Raw genomic sequence first — 21,494 nt, forward strand, 5'->3', positions numbered from 1 at the left:
CCCATTCTAATGAGCCGAGCCGATAAGAGCCGAGCTTAGGGCGTGCGTACTTGACACTGACTTTTTTATTATTAGTCTCGTCTCTCGCGCTGGCTGCATCCAATTTTCCAGCTACTGTTTTTGTCTGCGTGGCCGTGGAAGTGCAACTCCCCACCTCTTCCTGCTAAACACATACTGCATCTAAATCATACAAATCATCCAAAGCATCAAGAGCATCAGAGTTAGCCGGCTTTGCCTCGTCACCGTACGCTCCCAGCAGAGCTGGAGCAAATAAATTTAAAACAATTAGCCGTTTCGTCGTACCCCGTTTGCTTTTGTACTGTCATTTTGCCAACATACTACCAACTTGCTGTTAACAAAACGCAGACTGCAGCGCTGGCTGAAAATTAATCATCCCATACTATTCAAGGGTAAAAACAGTAGCGACAAGGGAGGGGGGTGTTGTACTGGATGCTGGTGAGCTGATTGATGTGCCTCTGTTTGCATGGTAAATGCAATACTTCAACGATAATTTTGACATAATCGGAACGCATAGACAATAACACGAGCAGCGAATGCGAAGTGATATGTGTCAAGATTAGCGTGCCGGAGCGGGATAAGCCAAGCTTTTAATAATTTTTATTGAAGTTATGCCGGGGCTTCAAATGAAACCTTCAATGACCTTAAGGCGACTCCAGCAACTGTCACGTATCGTATCGACGTTTTATAGCTTCGTGGATATTGTGCCAAGGATCTTTGTGCATTCCCTAAAAGTATGACTCATCACACGAGTTCCGTTGGCACTTTTGGTGAAACGTTTCTGAATTAATTTAAATAAAATCAAATCCAATCATTTCTTTGCTACTACTTCAACAAGATTCCAAACAAATTTCATGATCTTTCCACTACTTTTGACTCTCTTGAGCAGCGAAAAGCTTCTGCCACTCCTTGAGACATAACGGCAGCAACTTCGAACGACAGTTTTGGAGAAGCGCCAAAACTCATTCAAACTTTAATGCGCCCTCCATTCAATCTACTCAACCATTCATAAGATAATGTTCTTCACACACAAACGTTGCCGTAAAGGTAAAAAAAGAGAATATCCAAAGAAAAAAACGCAACCCCACACCACCAAGGCCTCGTTACGGTTAAGCCTTTAGGCACAGGCACAGAAAGACAACTGGAAACGAGGGGTCCTGAACCCTGCCTCCGATCCAGCGGCACCCTAAACACTCTACGTCTTCTTTGTGCTCTTCACAGGACGCGTCAGAGGCCAAACGTCTACTAATGATTCAGCGTCTCGCCTGCAACGGTCACAAAAACGCAGCACACAGGAGAGACCCGAACAAAAAAAACACCCCGAACCCCAGATATATCCTGGAACGACGAAGACGACAGCCCGGAGCACAACACAGAGCACCGGGACGTGAGAATTTTCGCATTCCCGTAATTAGCCGGCAAAAGCTATTAAACTGCGAATGCATTTAACGGAGAGGAGAGTCTACAAGGGCTGTGCTGCTGCAGCAGCAGGCCGCCCGAGGGGGTTGCGAGTTCTGCTCCTTGGCTGCAACGGGACCGGATGAGAGAGGTTCACCATCGTCCAGAAAACGCATCGCACATTTAGAACTGCACGCGCGGTGTGCACAGCCAGTAAAACGTGGCGAAAGTCAAACCAAAAGCAAACCCGGAAAAGGGACAGGGCGGCGTACGCCGAAGAGGCTCGACATGCGACTTCAGTGTGTGTGTGTGTGTGTGTTGAAAGAGGAAAGGTCTGCAGATAAACGTCAGATCCGGTGTGGAAAAGACCATTTCATCAGGCAGAATGAAGAAAACGTTATTACGTGTCGTATTATTTAGAGTCCCCGGACGAGAAACGTTCTTCAGGGAGATCGAAAGGCATCGTCGTCGTGGTCGTCGTACGAGTAAGCTGTCATTCTCGCTAGACAAAGGCTCTTGGCAACAGCAAAGGACTAACTTCTCTTATTGTCATTCCTGGCGTAGCTTGCAGGGAAGAACTTCAGAAGAAGCTAGTCGATAAATATTGCGACAAAAATGTTATGATTGCTACCGTCACCACATAAAAACACGACAAAAACCAATCAGAACTGGATTCAAAAGAATAAATCATACAAAGTGAAGTAATTTAAAACCTATTTCTCTGCAAAAAAAACAGAAAATAAGCGCATTGATGAACTGTGTCACGCCATAAACCAAATGCAACACATTAAGCAAATCATGCATTCTGTAGAAACAATGTAACGATTGCAACTTTCAAGTTCGTTTGATCATTCCGCCACTTTTTTCTACCATGGACTTTGATAAGAAAATTTTGCACATGTTCACTTCAATCGGAACGTGCACCAGCAGTTCATTATAACTTCCTCGAAATGATAAAGAATGGAACGGCAACACTTTTTCAACGAAAAAGGTTTTGTATATAAAAGAAGTTCAATGTCAATCCTTACTGATGATCAATTAAAACGGACACTTTTATTCCCTTACCATTCAATCAGTAATACAATACCTTGCAAGATTCATTACTTTATTATATGTGAGAATTGCTGTACAATTCAGACACTTTCATACAATAAATTCCAGTCCATGTATGCCACCACCAGCGAGAACATTAAAACGATTCCCCATCCGCGGCAACGATTTTTAACACCGGAAAGAACAACCAATTCAGAATCGGTAAAGGCTTCGCTTTTCGATTGCGATCATTAAAATAATAACGATGACTTGACTCTCTCAGCACGGCACTCGTCCATCCTCAGAAACCATCCGGGCTCCATCGCACAACCGACTATAAGATGCCCGGTACACCACAACATCCGGTGGGATTGGTTTTGATTGCGAAAGTGAAACGCACTTTGCAACTAAAAACAGAGAGAGAATGAAACCAAGCAGAAGAGATCACAACACCACACACCACCCAGGAGTGCTCGGCCGAGAAGAGACCGGAATGGAAGCATTAAACCGTAAATGCATCAGAACCGAACACCGTGCGCTCCTCCACCGGGGCGGCGTCGTGTAAACATTCTTCCCCGGCGATGCTGGGTTTTCAAGTTTTCAAACACGTTTTTGAGAGCGCCTGCATCCGCGCAAGACTCGTGTGCACGTACACACCGCCGCACATAAATCGCCGGCTCGGTTGATCTTCCCTTTGCTCAAAAAACAAGGGCCCGCATTCGCTTTAATCGTGAGCCAACCCCACCGAACCGATTAAGTGCCAGCACTTTTTCGCAAAACAATCTCAGCCGGTCGATTTACCCGGGACCGCACACTTTACACTTTCGCGCCGGATTCCACACAACGCCCCAAAAACCCGCGCGCGGAGGAGAAGGATGTGAGCCCACCAATAAACACACCACAGATACACACACTCGATGTCCATAAAATTGTCCCGTCCGGGTCTCGGCCGAGTGCAAAATCTTTGTTGTTTTGCTGCTGCGAAAGAGTCTGGAATGCAACCGCGCGAGACTGTGTGTGTGTGCGGTGGTGGTTGCTGGATGGGAAAGTGTGTGGGTACGAGATGAAGCAGCAGAAAGGAAGTTTATAGTTGTTACCGCGCTATGGACGCCCTTTTCGCTTCCCCGCCCAAACATCTTGGCTCACTTGTTCAGGAAATGTGCACTTCACCGGAAATGCCGGGCAAATCTTTTACGCAGACTGATCCGAACGGTTTACAGCAGAGTAACAGCAACAGCGAATTTGTCACGCTGGTTTACTCCGGAATGTAGGAAGCATTATTTCGCAATTACTTTCACCTATAGAATTCCGTGCGCATACGGCAAACAACAGACAACAACAGAGGAAAGTTCCTGTATAGTTCGATAGGCAAACCAAGTAAAACAAACACAGCTTTAGAGAAACACAGCACAGAGAACACCCTTCTCCAACAATGGGGCCCTTCACGATTCTAGTCAGTATTTTGTATGGAGTTTGATAGTTGGAGACTGAAATCATGTAAACACTCCATACAAAACCACACATAAAAACTAGCCTGCGATTTTCAGTCTAGATTATTCTAGCCTCAAAGCTAGAATTAGATTCGAGTACCTACTCGAAAAATGGCAAAACAAGGTGGTGTTTACATTTATCCCAAGGTGAATTAAAGAGATCAAGTGATGGAAATCCCAAGGTGAATTAAAGAGATCAGGTGATGGAATCCAGAATCAAAATGTATGTAGTCCAGGAGGTCAGTATCACTTTTTGACAGGATGGGTTTAAACTTTTCCTCAAACAAGCTTTCTGGAGGCTTGACGAATACACAAAACACTCTTAAAATCTTCATTCAGAAACAGAAACGATATAAATCAGCCTTCTAAATGTATACACCTTGGGATAAGCCCACCTGTATATTATACCGACTTAGATAGAGCTGCTCGAAAACTGCTATACAATGCAAACAGCTGACAGGCTGAAATTTCAGCCTACGAACTTAAAACGGATAGGGCCCCAATACTGGTAAAATCCAAAATCTTCGGAATCTTTGAAGCAGCGTTTCCGGCAGAGGTCATGAACTTCAATTAGTGCAGATTTGAAAACTCAACAATTTTGCATCCTTACAACACACACACGAGACGACGCAAACATAGCAAATTGCGAATTATTTTTGTTTTGGAACTAATTTCCGGCATAAAAAATAAACAAAAGATAAGGGCCTTTTTTGTGTGGTTTGCATTTGAAGGTTTAGCAAAAAAACAGATGTGCAAAAACAATTGCGTACTATCATCGAGGAACGACAGCTGCGCAAAGAGCATTATCAGTGGTATGACCCCGAGGGGCTTTAAATTCCTCGGCTTAATGATTAAATTATGGCTTTCACAGTATAGTGTCAATCGAAACGCATCGCATAAACGGTATCAACCAGTAAGAAAGTTCTTGATAAGAGGTTGTAAGATAACAAACGAAAAGTAACTCATAAAACAAATTTAAGAGCAAGTCAATTTAGATGCATAAGAAATAAAGCAAACAAGACAATTTAAATAGTAAAGATACAAGTGAAAAAAGAACAATTCAAAGCAAAGTGGAAAAAGTAAACACACAAGAAACTACAAGATAGAGACCAAGGAAAAAACCCACTTACAGAAAAAGGGAAAGATGTCTCACACGAAGGAAAAAAACAAGAAAACGAATACAAAACAATCACACTTTACCTTGGTCTTCTTAGCGATCGGATAATGGACGGAGGAAGCTCTGGTTCTATGATACATGCAAAGTGTACTGGCGACTTACCTGTAATTGAGAGAGAACAACACAAGAAACGTAAGTAAAATATCGCTCAACAAATATAAAAAAAGTAATAGCTTGAAGGATAAAAAAATAAATTGCCTTTTATAATTTTCTTTTTTTTTTGCAACAATAAAAAGACATAAAAGTTTCAACCCCAAAAAAACACGTTTCTCGCATCATCCCAAGAGACTGCTTGTGTTCAAACTGTCGTCGCAATCGAAAAACTTGTATTGTTCTGGCAGTGCACAACATGCACCAACAGCATGCATCACAACACCACCATCCCCCTCCTCGCAATCATTCATTCTGTTTCCCTTTTTATTTCCCTCCCCAGCGTTACGCTACACGATAGCATGTGCACATGAGCAAGGTTTATGTTTTTATCACCATCACCACCAGCCTCTGCCTATTCGCTCTAGCAACTAACCCCTCGCGGGACCGATTCGAATGGAACGTACGTAGAACACGGCGACTTTCGGAGTGCGCATGCTGTTCTGCAGTGCAATTTGAATTCCGGTATATGCAGCCAGCAGCATGCATGCTCTCCCTCCGGTCCTCGGTTGCACCTGTGCGATGTGTGCGCGCACAGCCTGACACAATAACAAGTGGGTTCCGCGGCCGACTGTTCCGAGCGTGCTCAATCAAGCGGAAGAAGGAGAATAATAATAAAAAACCGGTAACAGACGAACACAGGCAACAAAAACATGGCAAGCAGCAGTGTGATGGGTACAACATACACCGACGAAATGCAAAAGGTTGCACACCTCTCGGCCGGTTATTTTATTGTTCCAATTCATTCCATGAGATGGTGGTGTGCTTTTGAAAAAAAAAAGATAAATTTGTTTCTAATTTAACGGCTGCGTCAAATGATGCATAAAATCAACGGATGGATAAACAATCAAATATTTTTAATTTAATAATTCAAGTCAGCCCCAACACACCGACAGCCGGTAAGCGGAAGAGTATCATAATATTACGTTGTGTGTTGAAGGTATTTCCTTTGTTTATGATCCAATGCAAATGGGAGCATCCACAATTCGACATAACATTCAAACCAGGCTGTTACACGCATCGCCGCAAGTGCCGCTGGATGACACGTTTGAACAATCCCTCTCGAATAGGCAGCAGCGCCCATCATCCTCAATACACCCCGAAAGCGATTGTCAACGGGATAAATTGCGCGTAATTTACAAGGTAACGATGTAAAACTACAAAATATGGCAACATCAGCTGCAGACAGAGCGCGCGTTACACAAACACGCCCATTGTAAGTTGTCCACTTTTTCGGGCGATATTATGAGCAGAAGGCGTAAGCGACGAACCCTCCACGCCGCATACTGCCTCTGCCTGCCTGCTAGAGCTACAGTAGCCGTGTAATTATTTGCACCGGTGTTGTGCACACTGCTACATCATCACTTATACCGCCGCCGTAAGAGGAAAACATTTGCACGTTAATCACATTTTTCCTGCACAGCCTCCGCGCCTTGCACCGGCTGCTGCTGCTGCCGTTGGTGATGGGAGATGAATGTTTGCGTGTGGCTGCGCGGTACACGCGACATTATAAACCGCGACGAAAACATGAAACTCGGGCTCCAAGACGCACCCGTCGATAAGAAGCAAGCCCGTGCACAATGTGGCAGCGGCAGCGCGGCTGTCGACGTAAGTTCTTCCCCCCAGCAACTCTCGCGGTAATACACACACCAGTTTGTGTGAAGAGAGCTGATGCGTGAGCCAAAGAGACTCTTAATAGCAAACAGAGTAACAACCTCTCGGTACTACAACACAACACCGTTGCATAATGCCAGCATGCGGAACAGCCGGGTACACGTGGATAGGTAACACAGTAGCGCGCAACTCCATCCTCTTCGAAGTTGACCGGTACAGAGGCATGGTTGTAGGTTTATGGAGCATTCTGCGCGGTAGCGAATCGATTTGCATTATCATCACCGCCATCATCATCATCATCAACCGAGGCATGATATCTTTGCGCGAGAGCAATAATACTGTTTGTGTAACATAGAGCTGGTGGTGGCACTCTGCATCTAATGCGTTTTTTGGATACAGAACACACACGAAAAAGCGTCGAGCAACTAGCCTCTGTGAACATGATGAAAAGACACATTTTTTAGTTTCATGCATTCTTCAACTGTAAAATTAGCTATTTCATGTTGTGAGAGGTAAAAATATCACAAACAATTGTCCATGGTTTTGATAATCCACAATAAATATTCAATTCAATTTCCTTAAGGAGTCCAAACTTCTCCATCCACATGAACTTCATCCCTAATCTTACACTATGCTCCAAATGCCGTGCACCAGTTCAGTTCATGTTCAGTGCTACTTTACAACTCCAACAACCAAACCTTGCAAGTTAGCTCCTGATATCATACGGAAGAATACGATTGCTTTATCGAATTTCACCTTCGCCTTCTCCTTCTCCTCCAATGCCATAGACGTCCCTACGATTGCCGAAAACAGATGTTGCCCATCTCTGATTCCCAATGCCACAACCACCACCAATGGGTTCAGTTGTTTATTTTCGGATTTCGTTTCTTTGGGGCGTTCAGTCGGTAACTGCAACTGAAAAAAGGAACACGCTAACTCTGGACACACAAACAAACACTGGAAGTTAACCCAAACGGACTACTGCATGCTTTTTGCCTCTATCGTTCCCTCGCAAAGTGCCTAAAAGGATGCTTTCCTTCTCACTTTATCATTTCGCCGAAAGAGTTAACACCTAACCAAACAGATAAAAGCTGTCCCAAAGCACACATGTGCATCTGGCCACAGAGAGCGCAACGATGAGGAAACACGGTCCCCGGAAGGAAGTTTGTGTGTGAGTGCAGAAGTTTTCCTGTCCCTACATACTGAGCGCCCGCACAGAGATGCACAAATGACTCTATTGGGAATTGTTGGAGTTTGTTACACACTGGAGATATAGAAATACCAACAACCTATAACCATATCTCTCCTCCTTCAAACTTGGATTGACGCCGCAGTATTACGACCCTACTCTCGAACACGATCAGATACTGATAAGGAAAATGCGATGTAAACAAGGGAAGCAGACGGAGAAAAAAACTTGCCTTTGCTTAAACTGTTGTCCCTCACTGGCTAATTGTACTTTGTCGCCACGTTCGCTACTTGCCGATCGCCAAATAAAGTGTGCGGCATTAAACGATTTTTGCCATTTTTTCTTACCCACACCCATGGCTGCAGCATGGAGAGAGCTGGCCGCATCCATCGCCAGCACCTTGATGGGTGGTGCGCTAAATGGTCATCATCATCAGCCACAGGGCCGAGCGAATGAGAACATGCGAAAAAGTGTGTGCGTATACAGACATATAACCCAAAGATATCGTATACCACCACCTCCGAGCCCAGCAGTGGAGTGCTATCGCTCCGGTGGAAGGCTATTGATTGCGCATGATTGATAGCAATTGGAATCATTGAGCACACTCTCTCGTTTGCACCACCATCACCACCCAACCTCTTCAAAGGGCGCTGGGGTTGAAATTATAGACAAATCAAATCAAACGAAGGTGTCGCCGCGTATTTTGGACAGGCCCAGATGTCCCTCGAGCGCCAGATAACGCCATCGACATCCAAACCGGATCTACGGCAGGCGCTATTGGAGAGAGATAAACGCCATAAAAGCGCCCAAGATAGTGAAGTCAATTTAAAATGCAAATAATGCTAAGAGATACGAGGGAACCTAATTTGGAGATGGACAATTATCCACTTTCAGTGACTCTGGTAGAAATTGACCATACACTATCGCCCAAAGAAACAGATCTACGATAGGCCCTTGCTCTAGATCGAAGATGTAGAGTAACAAAATGCTTCTTCAATGTACCTCCCCCTTACAGAACAATTTTTCCCTCCATAATTAAACATCCCCTTCTAAACCAACCACCACGTAGCTAAACGAAAACAAACCGACCATGTTTTTATTTGCCAAATAGCTAAACACCCCCCATCGTTTATCACCACCGTGTGCCGTCGGTATCGTCCCCACTCCATTTACTGCGAGCGGATCTGCCAAGAAGACTTCAATGCGATGGAAGTGTGTAGAAGTGGTGTTTGCACATTCTGCTATCTCTGTCGTAGCTCTTCCGTTTAATTTCATGTTTTTGGAGGAGTAGGAGTCTTTCGTTCCAATTTCCTTCAATACAACCGTCGCTGGGGAAGAGTACAGCATCGGACCAGTACGGGAGGGGGTTACTATTTCCTCCTTTTTCGGTCACTACGGACATTAAATGGCCCCAGGCACGGGAATGCAATCACCCAGTCTTCCCCTATCTAGAACGAAGACGCCACGTGCAGCAGCAGATCGTTTCGAGCGCTTAACATTTATTGACGAAATTGAGCAGCCCCTTAAACGACAGCTCTCTCTCTCTCTCGTTAGGGGGTGTCGCCTATTTGAATGAGCCAAAAATTCGATTATTTCTTTTAATGGCTCTGGCCATGGTCCTACAGCAAACAAGGATGTGACTTTTATCGACAGCCCAAGGCATTTCATGTCCCTCTGGAGCACGAAAACACGTCTGGAGGGGGTTTTAAGAACGGAAAAGAAACATCCTGTCGTTCGAAGCAGAAAAACCCAAACGAGAAATTTTCCGCCCAATTTCCCAAACGCTATTACACTACAGCATGCTGAAGTGAGCAGACACAGTGCGTCACTTAACAATGCCGTTCCCTTTTATTCACCAGGCAACTTCATCCCCATTTGCGCTGAGTGGCGTTTGGAGATTTATGGTCGGCCTCGGCATAAGCCCGAATATGTGTACACTCCCTTTTTATTGTACCCATCAACAGCTACAATACCTCAACAACACCAGCGTGCCAACTATCACGGAGAGGCGGCCTAGCAATACACAAGCAGCAGGCGACGAACGCAACCTTTTCGATGAAAGCGTAACCTTTACCAGCATACGCCACGCTACTACTACGCGCTTCCAAGTGCCAAATATGGACGGATTCTTCTTTGTTTTGTTTCTTTTTTTGTTTTCTGTAGCGAGTAAGCAGCCTGTCTGTAGCTGATTAAACTTTCCTTGCACGGTTACACTCACTGCGCACCGACACACTACTTCCCTGCCCTACGGGCACAAGCGCGGAAAGCAGCGAGAAGAAATTAGTCGGACGAACCAACCCAACAGCAGCAATCGAAACCCATGCGCCACCCAAGGGAAAGGGGAAACAAAATTAACCACCCAGACAAAACAAAGCCATAAACCACACGAAACAGCAGCGAAAAACCTTCACCTGTGGGGAGAGCCTGAACGCAACAGAAGAGACAAAAACACGAATGAAACCCGAAAGGGAAACATTCAATTTTTGGCCGGAATAAAAGCTCACCCACCAACCCGCTCGCGAAGGTCGTTTGCAAAACCCACAAAACTGTGCATGCACATACACACACATGTAAGACTCTGTTACTAACCGCTCAGGCAGCACACAACACGTAACGAGAGAGCGAAAGAGAAGTGTGCACAATAATCAAACAGTGGAAAAACGGAAAAAATAATACACAATCGGAATGCAACCTCGGCAAAAACTAACCGGAACAACGTGCGCGCGGCAGCACACGGCGGCACGCGGTCGGTCGTCCGGCGAACTCACCATAACTAACCTGCAAACCCCAAACAGAGACACACACACGCACGCACAGAGAGCACAGAAGCAAATGTTTCAGCAGCTGCCATCAACACGCCAGTGGGGCCCAACAACAGGTTCATTTCGGGAGTGTGGGGGCCTTTCTTTTCGGTGCTGCTTTCTTTTTTAACCCGCCGAAAAACACACTCGCCACTAAGGCGAGATGATATCAAGTTCAAAAGAAGTAGAGGAAAGGGGGGGGTTCGTCGCCTGTTAGCAAGTGAGTATTTAGCGACATAATTTTAAAGTATTTTTTGTACAATGCTGCGAATCTTGCGACGGATGAGGAATGCCAATGTCAGGTGCAAAACTGGGTGCGAATTGGTACGGCAAACAGGTCAAACGTAGCAACTTGCATTGTTCGGGTGGGTTCGTCGCCTTTATTTATTTGCACAAGCCAAACAAGGAGATTTGAACGCCATTTAACTGGTGCAGGACCTTGAAATGTTTTCAACTATTTCAAACTTACCCATTTCGGCCCGTTTCAACAATCGCTGAATGATTCATAGTGTAACAACTAAAGAAAAACGGCACTTCACAATTGCAAGACAAATTCACGAGAAAAGATTCATTTTTGAAAACTCGTTCAAGCGTGTGCGGGCAAATAAAAAGCATCCTCAAACAAATCTTCCGTCACACATAATGGCTTCAACTGATGGAATTTCACCCTCACTTCACAAGCCAAGAAAGGGAGGGAGATAAGAACGAGAAACATTTATTGAACATACCAGCAAAAAAAAACCGACCAAACATCAAAGATTTCTAACGGATTTCTCCGGAACCGAACCGAGAACTCGAAGGAATCAAATTTCTTACACAACGTTTCCCTTCAGAACAAACAATCGCACCAGCAAGTAGAAGAAAGAGGGCAAAAAGGATACGCTACCATCTGTAGCTGTGCTTCCATTCAAACTGATTTTCTACACCAAGCTATATTCCCAATTCACTCACGAGAAACGCTGCTGCTGCTGCTGCTGCTGCTGTAAAAGAATGAATGTTCTTTTTGCTCGCCACTTCTTCTCTCTCCTTACCGTACACAATTATGCCTCAACGCTTCGATGCGTCATACGGAGTAGTATGTCTTGCCATTCTTAATCTGCACATGCTTGCCATTTGCCAGCCCAAGAAGATGCTGGACGAAGGTAGAAGAATGTTTTATCTCAAATGCTTACAACGTACGGGTTTCATTTCGTTCATACAGCAAGAGAGGGTAAGTTAAATACGTCACCACATACCCTTGTGTAGAAAATGAAAACAAAGACAAAAATCGATCACATTTGTGAAGCAATTTTTGAAATTAAAAGCATCTCCGGATTTGCTCACTTCTAGCAGAAAAATTAAAAACTTCACTTTGTCAAAGCTGTGGCTTTGCAACACTGTTCTTTTTTATTACCATTAGAGTTGATTGAAAGTGCTGTTGAACCATCCCCTTCTTAAACATGGGTGGATGAATTTTTCCATCTGCTTAGAACGAGGTTGACGACGATCACCCCACAATCCGTTCCGAAACCACAGCACACACAACAAAAGATGGACGGGGAACAATTTTATAGGCAGCATAATACACATCCGTTTCCTTCGTTTTACGATGCAAAGAATGGTTCTGCAATATGCGTCATGGCAGAGGTCTTGAAATGTGCAAAAGAAAAAGGTTGTAAAAAAAACTTCCACCATCATTGAAGTTCTACACCACAATGGTACAGAAACGCTCATTTGGTACGATGCCCTCAGGTACAATTGAACGGGAGAGTGTTACAACGACAAGATGGAAGGGAAAATCAGGAGTGCCATGTGTATAGCACCCCTCGGCGTTTATCAAATTGTAACTCCAGGTACGGTTCTTGCATGATGGCATGCAGAGAAAAGGTTCGTACTGATTTGACTTGAGAACCATTTATCAAGAGATCGTTATCATTTAGGTGATAAGAACTTTTGGAAATAGAAGTCTCATTTTCTCATGCTAATATGACTAAAATAGATGGATAAGAAACACATTTAAAGGCACTTCGTCCTGGCAAACAGTAAAAACCCACTCATCACCTCTTTGCCTGTCATAAAACACATGTTTGCACATGTTTTAACAAAACGAAACCTATGAATTGTACAATTCCCAGTATAATTTCCCATTCTTTCCCTACGCCCCAAATTAGAACCAGCTGTTGGAAAGAAATTATTTTGCAAAAAAAACCCTCTGCACGAATAATGTTCCGCATTACAGCAGCAATATAAAGAGATAAACTAACGCATTAGTATGCACTGTCCGTACAACGGGGACGCGCAGGAGAATAGATTTCCATACCCGAAACATAAGCGCGACGGGACGTGAACGCTCAAAAAAGAAAAACGAACGCTCAAAACTATTCATACTTTTCAACGGACATACGAACCCATCCGTCAGCAGTTCATTGCCACTAAGGGGGGATATCCCAAAGAGAGAAAAAAACAGTTGCATAAACTAAAGAAATATGTTGTCCAAAAACAGCAAACGTGAGATTACACTGGCCGGTGTCTATCTGTGGCATGCGACAAACGAAAGCACTTGTAAGGCGGCGCTGGGGCCCAGCGGATGATGAAGCAGAGAGATTCGGACACCAAAATCACATCACGTCTCGATATAGCTGCCCGACCCAAACGGTGCCGAATTAATAATCGAGCCGCAGCAGCGCAGCAGTTCGGCTTGTTTTTTTGTTTTAATTTGGCAAATCTGCTCAACGAAACAATGCCAGTGGCCGCACCGCCGGGTGGTTTTAACATATTTTAACGTGCATATCATCCCTGCCGCGGCCCGAAACAAAGGACACAAACGGATGCTCTATCACATAGTACGTGTTCATATGTTTGCCATTATTTCTCCCCAACTTCTTTTTGGAAGCGCGACCCATAGTTTATTTTTATGTTAACATTTTTTAACGTCAACCCTTTCTTTAAGCAGTCTCCAAATCTAAAAATTAGGCCACCGACCTCTAATTAAATCTTCCCTATGCACACAAAACCACAAACAGCATATGCAACCGAACAGTGAGTGCATTCCCACGGCGCAACAGCACCACTGTTAAATAATCATACACACAGAGAACGACCGGGGCGACCCCCTAAGCGTGCATGCACATTTGCGCTTTTAGTCTCTTTAGGCATGTATGTGTGTGTGTACGTATTTAGCTCTGACTTCATTGTCCTATAATGTCACTCCAGTATGGGAGGAATTGGTTTGCACGTTAAAAAAAAATTAAATGAAGCCCTACGGGAGAGCATAACTCTATCCCACATTTGCATTCCATTCCTTCACTTCACTATTGCTTTCTCATTCTTTCGTTAACTAACCCTTTCAAACAGGCATTGATCGTTACTTGTGCGCACACACACACACACACACAAAGCCACACTCGTATCACGCGCTAAAGGCAGGCTTAACCAATACAACAGCAAAATGACGACGCGACTTGCTCTCTGACTGACTGACTGATTGGAGAGTACATCCCACTTATGCAAATATCCAGAAATAAACCGCCGCGTCTTAAAGATTGCGCACCACCGCTTGGTGCTGGTTTTTGCTAGCGGAGGCAACGAGCCTGGTGACCAAAGCAGCCTTTCCGGTTTCTGCCGTTGGATGGAGGAAGGCAATACTACACACGCTCTCCCGCGTGTGTTTGGAGCGAGCGTACTCATTGCAGACTTTTTTGTAGGTTAATGTTGTTTTGCCGAGATGGGTTAATAATATTTCTGATGATCAGGAAGAAGCAAAAAAACATTTCGCTCGTTCATTGATACTGATAATAAGCAAAAAAACAAGGCCTGTACAATCAAGGTAAGCAGCGGAGTTTCATGCGCGGAATGTTGCTTTTTATGGGATCTACTTCAAGGCCATGTGTGAAAATGTTTATTGCCGAACGATTGAGGTATCAAAAGAAATCTAAAAGCGTATATTCTGCAATTTTATACATGCGTAAGCGTATATTGGACCGCAAAAACATATTTTACTTCCTTCAGCAAGCTGATCGGTACACTTCAAGTGGCATTATAACGACAAAATACACATCCAGATACTGTTTTTGTCATTTTGTTTCCCTCAATTCCAACACAACCACCAAAGTTTTGACCCATAAATCAACAGCAACCATGCAAAACGATATTAATGCTGGCTTAATATGTGCCGCACACAGGCACAGGCGTTTTCTCAGTTTATTCTCATTCTATACGTCAGTTAATGGGTAAATAATTAGAACTATGTTCCGTTAGTGCGTAAAGCACCATATCCCACATTTCCTAACGCTACAACACACAGCGCAAACGAAAACCACGGGCGTACGAGCGTCGATGCGTTCTACCGACTACTTCTCCACACCATTTGCGGATAATTATGCATTCCCATATATGTGCGAATGGATGGGTACCGCTGCTTAGTGTGCGTGTGTGTCACCAGTCCCGCTTTACCCCTTTTTTAAGGGAAATCGAAAAAAACTCATGTGCATAACTGTGCCCCTGCTTTTCTCTCTCGCCTGGGGAGCTAAAACTGTTCCACGTTTCGGTCGTTCTTCCTGGTGCTGAGGCAATGCTCTTGGTGAACAATTATTTGCCACTGTTTTGTTTAAAGGCGGCACAGTTAAATAACACGCATCATGCAACAAATAAGTGGTATGGTGAAAATGGCAAACATGTTGATGGTGGTTGATGAAGTTGTTCAAAAAAAAAAAAGCCCCACTATGAACCGAAACAAGTTACCATACAATGATTTAGAAAATGTTTATTTATATGTTTGTGTATCAAATCCACCCTTTTTCCCTGCAGTTGTGCTCACACCTCAAACATGTCTAAACGCAACACTAACGATGAACGACAAAGCGGCACACACAATAGCACGTCGTGGCCCCTTTTCCTCCCTATCTCTCTTTCTTTCCCCGTGAGTTTTGTTTTCTAAACACATAAATGAAAACATTACTAATTTTCCGCTACTTTTTCGCAGCAGATAAAACGAATATCTGCGCCACAGTCGAAAGGTACACTGTTTTCATGAAAATGTCATAATTAACACACGCTTCCACGAGAGACGCGTTGCCGCAACATTGCAACAACGATTGTCTGCTGCCTGTGCGTGTTGTTGATGCTGCAGTTTCGTGTGGAGGAGAGAGATGGGCAAGGCAACGCTGTCGAAGTGTTGAAAGTAGGGCTAAAGGAAGCAAATCACATTTATCACTCGTTGGTACACACACACACAAAAACAGAAACTGTTCCATTGTTTTCAAGCGCTTCCCCCCTCGTGCCAATGGCCACACAAACATAGGCGATAAAATGGTTAAATTTTATCACGTTGCTGCAACTCCAGCAAGCCCAACTCTACTACAACACAGCCAGCAACAATGTTCTATATGTTCGCGCCTTCACACACATAAATTCTTCCGCTTCTTCGGTAGTTGTGCTCCACCTAATGGGAGAAGAATTCGGCCTTCGTGGTTTGGTTGGTTGGTGGCAGTGTTCGGTGTGTGTAATCCGGTTCGATTTATTGGTCACGTGTGTACGTACAGAACTCAGACACCTCTTTCGTCATGGATCACACTATCGTCGGTACACCTCCTACTGTGTAACTCGGAGGTCGACTTGAAACAATCAAGTGGTTAACACACACACATACTTGGTGATTGTGTAGCGACATTTGTGTTTCGCGTAATTAAAACGCTGATTATTTGAAAGAGGTAAATTCTGCATGCAGCAACTACTGGCAACGGCGGGCTTGTAACCCCACAAGGTGTTGATTTTTTTTCCAAAAACAAAAGTTCACACACACAGAACAACAACGTCAATGGTTGCCCTTTCGCGAAGCATGCTCACACAAAACATTACCACCCTCACGCCGCCCAAACTGTTGAGCTTGGTGACCAATTAGCGTTACATAGGGTGGTTACCAACACACACACACACACACACGCAAACGGAACGCGGTGCGCGCTCCCAACAAAGGCCAACAAAAGTGTGGCGTGTTTTGTAGCATTCTCCGATGGGCTGGCAAAGGAAAATGATGCAAAAGCCACCCAATGCACAACAATGCACACAGAACAAAGTGAAGCTCTCCCGCTGTCTCTCTCTCCGTCTCTGTCTCTCTCGAGGGCTGTGGACCTCGTACGTACTAGTAAGTGCTCGGTATGTGTGGATTTAAAAAAAGGGCCCACAGAAGCAGCCATAATTCGTTTCAAATTATGGCTAGTGAACTGTTTTTTTTTCTTTCTCTTTCTTACGAAATGTCTTGAAGACAGGTGAGAAGAACAAATTATCTTCAACTAATTATGTCTCTTACGTACACGGCTTTGTTCGGTTTGCTGGTTTGCTGTTTTTGTTCTATTTTTTTTCTCCACCGAACATTGCTCAAAAGTCATTGACTCAAAAAAGGTTTATAAAATGCAACCAAACAAACAAAGAGTTGAGCTGATGCGATGAATCTCAAGCATAAACTTAATAAAAAGAGTACTTTTTGGATTCAAATACACTTCAAAACACACAAACACACACACACAAAAAATATAAATGGTTACAACCATATATCACTAAAAGCTTATCTACATTCCACACCACCTTGCTGGATGTGAGACAAAGCATTGAAAGTGATCCAAAAACTTGCTCCAAACATGCCACCAATTTTGGGGAAAATGAAACTGCCACTGTCAACAACATTGCCTATTTTCATTTTTTTGGTAGCAACTCCCCAACTTCAAGTATCGGGAGCAACGTGAGCGTCCACCGGCCTCTGCTACGCTATCGAATTTTGTTGTTTTGTTCCGCGTTGGAATTCGGGTCACGGATCGATCACGTTTTTCACACCGATAAGCCACCCTCCTCCTCCTCCTCGTGTCTCGACGTCGGCATTCACACGCGCGCACGACCACTCTTATCACGCGACTTGTCGCACACAAGCGCGAACACAAGCCCGACCAAAAGCATACAACCGTGGAAAGGGGAGTGACAGAGAGCGAGAACAAGAAGTCGAGAAAATTGGGAAAAACTAGATAAAATGGAAAGTCGCCTATGAAAGGCTCCCGAAAAAACAAACCCGGTCCCCATCAAATACAGCAATTATGGCACAACAATCGGGGCGGCAATCATAAAATAGGCGCTATTGGCCCAAGAAGAAGACGCTGATAGAGGAATTCCCCGATATGAGAAAACTGGAACAGTTTGAGCCAGCGTACCCCGGATGGAATGCATTTCTCCCAACAAAACAGACAAATCACACACCTCTTTCTCGATGGCGCGTCTGATGTCGCTCGGTCAGGAAGGACGTCTATCGTCTGGGGCGCCACTTTTCACCCGTCATCATCTTCGGACAATGTCCAAATGCATCTTCACACTTGCACACGCCGGCAGACTCCTCTCCACACGACAAATGTCAAATGGGAGAAGCGGCGAAGAGAGGTGCTGGTTAATGACTGATGAAGTACTCCCCAAGTACGGCTGCGCTATTCGCGACATGATTCACTTTCTCCTTCCGCTGGGAGGAAGCATTTGACGATCACGCCAACTCGACACGGAACTCTGACGGATGTCGAGTGGACATCCGCTGACTTGCACAAGAAGCAAGACCCTATCATCCCAACCAACGGAGAGGAGACGATAGAGCAAAATACATCACTTTAAAGTTGCCATTACCAAAGGCACCACCGTAGTACATTAGGGGGAGTGGCGGCGTCGTGTGTCTGTGTGTCTCTCTCCCATCGATAAAGGAGAAAGTTTTCTCCAGTTTTTAAAACGTCATCTCTATCGGCATTTTTTGTTTGTGGTTCTCTGCTTCCCACGAGGCGAGCATTCGAGTGGCTTAGAAATTCAGATGACAGTTCTTTTCAGCTGACATTACCCGAATGTCCACAGAAACTTTGGATAACGTCTGCACAGGAAGAACTCATCTGGGCAGTGTCTGAGTGTCTTCTTCCAAAAGAGTTCCTTCAATATCGTTTCAAACATAGTCGTCAAATATATCTCAGCTTCCAATAGGAAGCGACCAAGTCATTCCCAACTTGTAGACACTTCCGACATACACTAAAACTCAACTCGCGAAACTCTGCCGCCTGTCAACCGGCTTGATGGGCTTTTTTCTGAAATGATTTTCCGTTCCACATTTCAAACATCGTCCCCACTGATTGGCGGACCTATCAGAAGAGCTTAATGAACCGAACATCTAAACTCTCCACTCCTACCCTTCATTCCTTCCACCACCAGATGCCTACCACCGCCAGCGTAATGGAGTCATTTCTCCCTAACCCCACCGAATCAATCCTAATGGTGTTTAATCTTTATTTGCCGCGAAACAAGCCCGCCCGTTCCACCCCAATCCAAAGGGGGGCGCTGACGGTGGATGCTGCCACCAAAAAACCTCATCCCGGAAAACGTGGCGTCGTCTCATCCATTTCAGCTTTTATCAAATTCAATGATGATGAATTACACACACCAGAGCCCACCGCACCCCGAGTGACATTACCAAGGCATCTTGGCGACGAATGGCATCTCTGTGTGTTTTTGTGTTGTTGAAAAAAAAACTGTACTGATGACCCCGTTTCCGAAGACGAAATAAAAAAAAAACTATAACCCAAGTTCCAACCAGTAACCCCGACGACAACGACGACGCCGGATGGACTATCGCCAGCCACGACACAATACAATACAAAGGGCTATCGGGACGGAAATCTTTCTTACGCACGCACCACTCCTCAATGCCCTGTCCCCCTCCTTCTTCATGTCCAAGATAACTAGTCTGCTTGGTTCTGGGCATTTTCCCACAGCGAAACCGATACAGGGCCGAACACAGGGCAGCGTTTTAACTCTATGCTCGCGCGTCACTCTGCCCTGGGGGCCCTGGGGGGTTTGTTGCATTATGTGCACGCAAGAATCAACACTTTGGAGTTTGCACAACTGTTCACAGTGCTGCACACACACACCACGAAGTTGTGAGTGATCTCAAGTGTACATGCTTTCAACTAGAAAGAAGCGGAGAGGGTCGTGTCGAGTACGCACAAACTGCTTGCCGATGACTCTGGGTCACCAATTTTCGTTCACATGATGGCCACAAAAGAGCACTGGCCTTACGGGGACTGGTCGGTTTTCGTCTCAAGAACGGGCACGATGCCACCACAAGGGAACACATTCATCATTGCTGTCTTTTTTAGTGTCGTGGTCATCTCGAACACGGTTTTGGCTGTGGTTGAGATGACTTCGCTCTAATTTACTATCAATGGTGTGAGTTCTTGCGAGCACAGCTCGATAAAACTGAGCCCCAGAAGAGGACGAAAGTAAACTGTCTCTTGTTGAGCGAGCATTGGAATTTCCAGAAACCATACTGTGGCCAAAGATCTGCATAGGACTCGGCCTGTGACAGCTGATGATGATGAGTGTCTCCAGTGGTTTGTGGTTTCTGTTTGTCTTTCCACCAGCGAAGCTCGAAAGCATACAGAACACATAAAGAAACTTACTTTACGTTCGTACTATTAAAGTTTAAAGCCCCTTTACAAGTATTTCTTGCTCACACTGGAGGTGAGATGAAATTGAAAGGAACGATCAGATCCATTTTGCAACGCTTTTAGTTTCATTCTTGTGTAGCAGCTTCCAATTTAAAACCAACCGCACAAAGGTAGCTCACACCTCTACACACCACACACGTGCGAAGAAAATCCACACAATCATTGTGTGAGCGTGTGTGGAAACTCCGCTTTGCCCAAGAGCTACCAAGCAGACACGCATAATCATGCGTAGCTAAAAACATCAGCCGTACCGAAATTACCCTTTCAGCAGAAAGGGGGAAAACTTGAAAGGTAGAATCTAAGTATAGTTTTTATTGCTTTTAAATTAAACGCTACTTTCGATCAAGAATAGAAGCATTGCTCAACTATGAAATCGGTAATGCACGAATGGGGAAATTATAATCCAGTACTCTCTCGGGGCCTTTTGTACAACGACCACAGAGCCAGCTCCCAGTAGACGTAGTGAGTTTAACGCGCAATCACGATTACACAAACGATCATCTCGTGCATGACGACCACATCGAGCGCCCAAAGGATGCACACAGAAGAAAAGGCATTACGCCAAATACTATACAAAGGGGCGATGAAAAGCTCTCACCACAAAGGAAACTGACCAAAACACGCCACGAACAAAAAAACGCGTACCATCTCGTTACTTAATCATTTTAACGCCGGCAACACTGGTTCTTATTATCGTCAATTCGGTTTCGGTCGCTTCCGAAAAATCGGAATCAAAAGTCCACCCAAAAAGCACTTTAGTGCCGCGTGTGTGTGCATCGTTATGCATCGTTATGTGGTGGATCGATTGCGAAAATAGAGCACCGACGTCCATCCAATTCGGGGGCCAACGCGTCCACAGTCGCGCTTTCGGCAAGGTGGCAAGTTACATTAATTACACACATCATAACTCTGTTTCGCTAATACTGTACATCACCCCCGTGGTGAGCGTGCTACATGGAGGAAAAGATCGAAAAAAAGAAGAAATCCGGACAAATACAATCATGCACCCCCTCCCCTAAATTAGTGTGCTTGATGAACCTACCACTCAGTCATGGTTCAGATCTGATTTTAAATTGCGCACCACACTGGTGAATGCTGAGAGGATGGGTTTCACGTGTGTAGAGACAGAAA

At 44.7% G+C, this 21,494-nt stretch overlaps 1 protein-coding gene across 4 annotated transcripts in view; it reads right to left on the reverse strand.

Annotated features, from left to right (window-relative positions):
- The window catches only part of LOC121595297 (signal-induced proliferation-associated 1-like protein 1), a 78,763-nt gene that overhangs the window by 54,727 nt on the left and 2,542 nt on the right, over window positions 1-21,494 (reverse strand). For 3 of the 4 annotated variants that reach the window (XM_041919184.1, XM_041919182.1, XM_041919183.1), the window contains one exon: window positions 5,139-5,217. The exons of the other annotated variant lie outside the window; for it this stretch is intronic. In XM_041919184.1, the coding sequence (XP_041775118.1) occupies window positions 5,139-5,195 (57 nt within the window). In that variant the 5' untranslated portion in view covers window positions 5,196-5,217. The remainder of the gene's footprint in view (window positions 1-5,138; window positions 5,218-21,494) is intronic. 4 annotated transcript variants of the gene reach the window in all.

The sequence above is a fragment of the Anopheles merus genome, chromosome 3R, assembly GCF_017562075.2.
Source record: "Anopheles merus strain MAF chromosome 3R, AmerM5.1, whole genome shotgun sequence".
NCBI classification, from domain to species: Eukaryota; Metazoa; Arthropoda; class Insecta; order Diptera; family Culicidae; genus Anopheles; species Anopheles merus.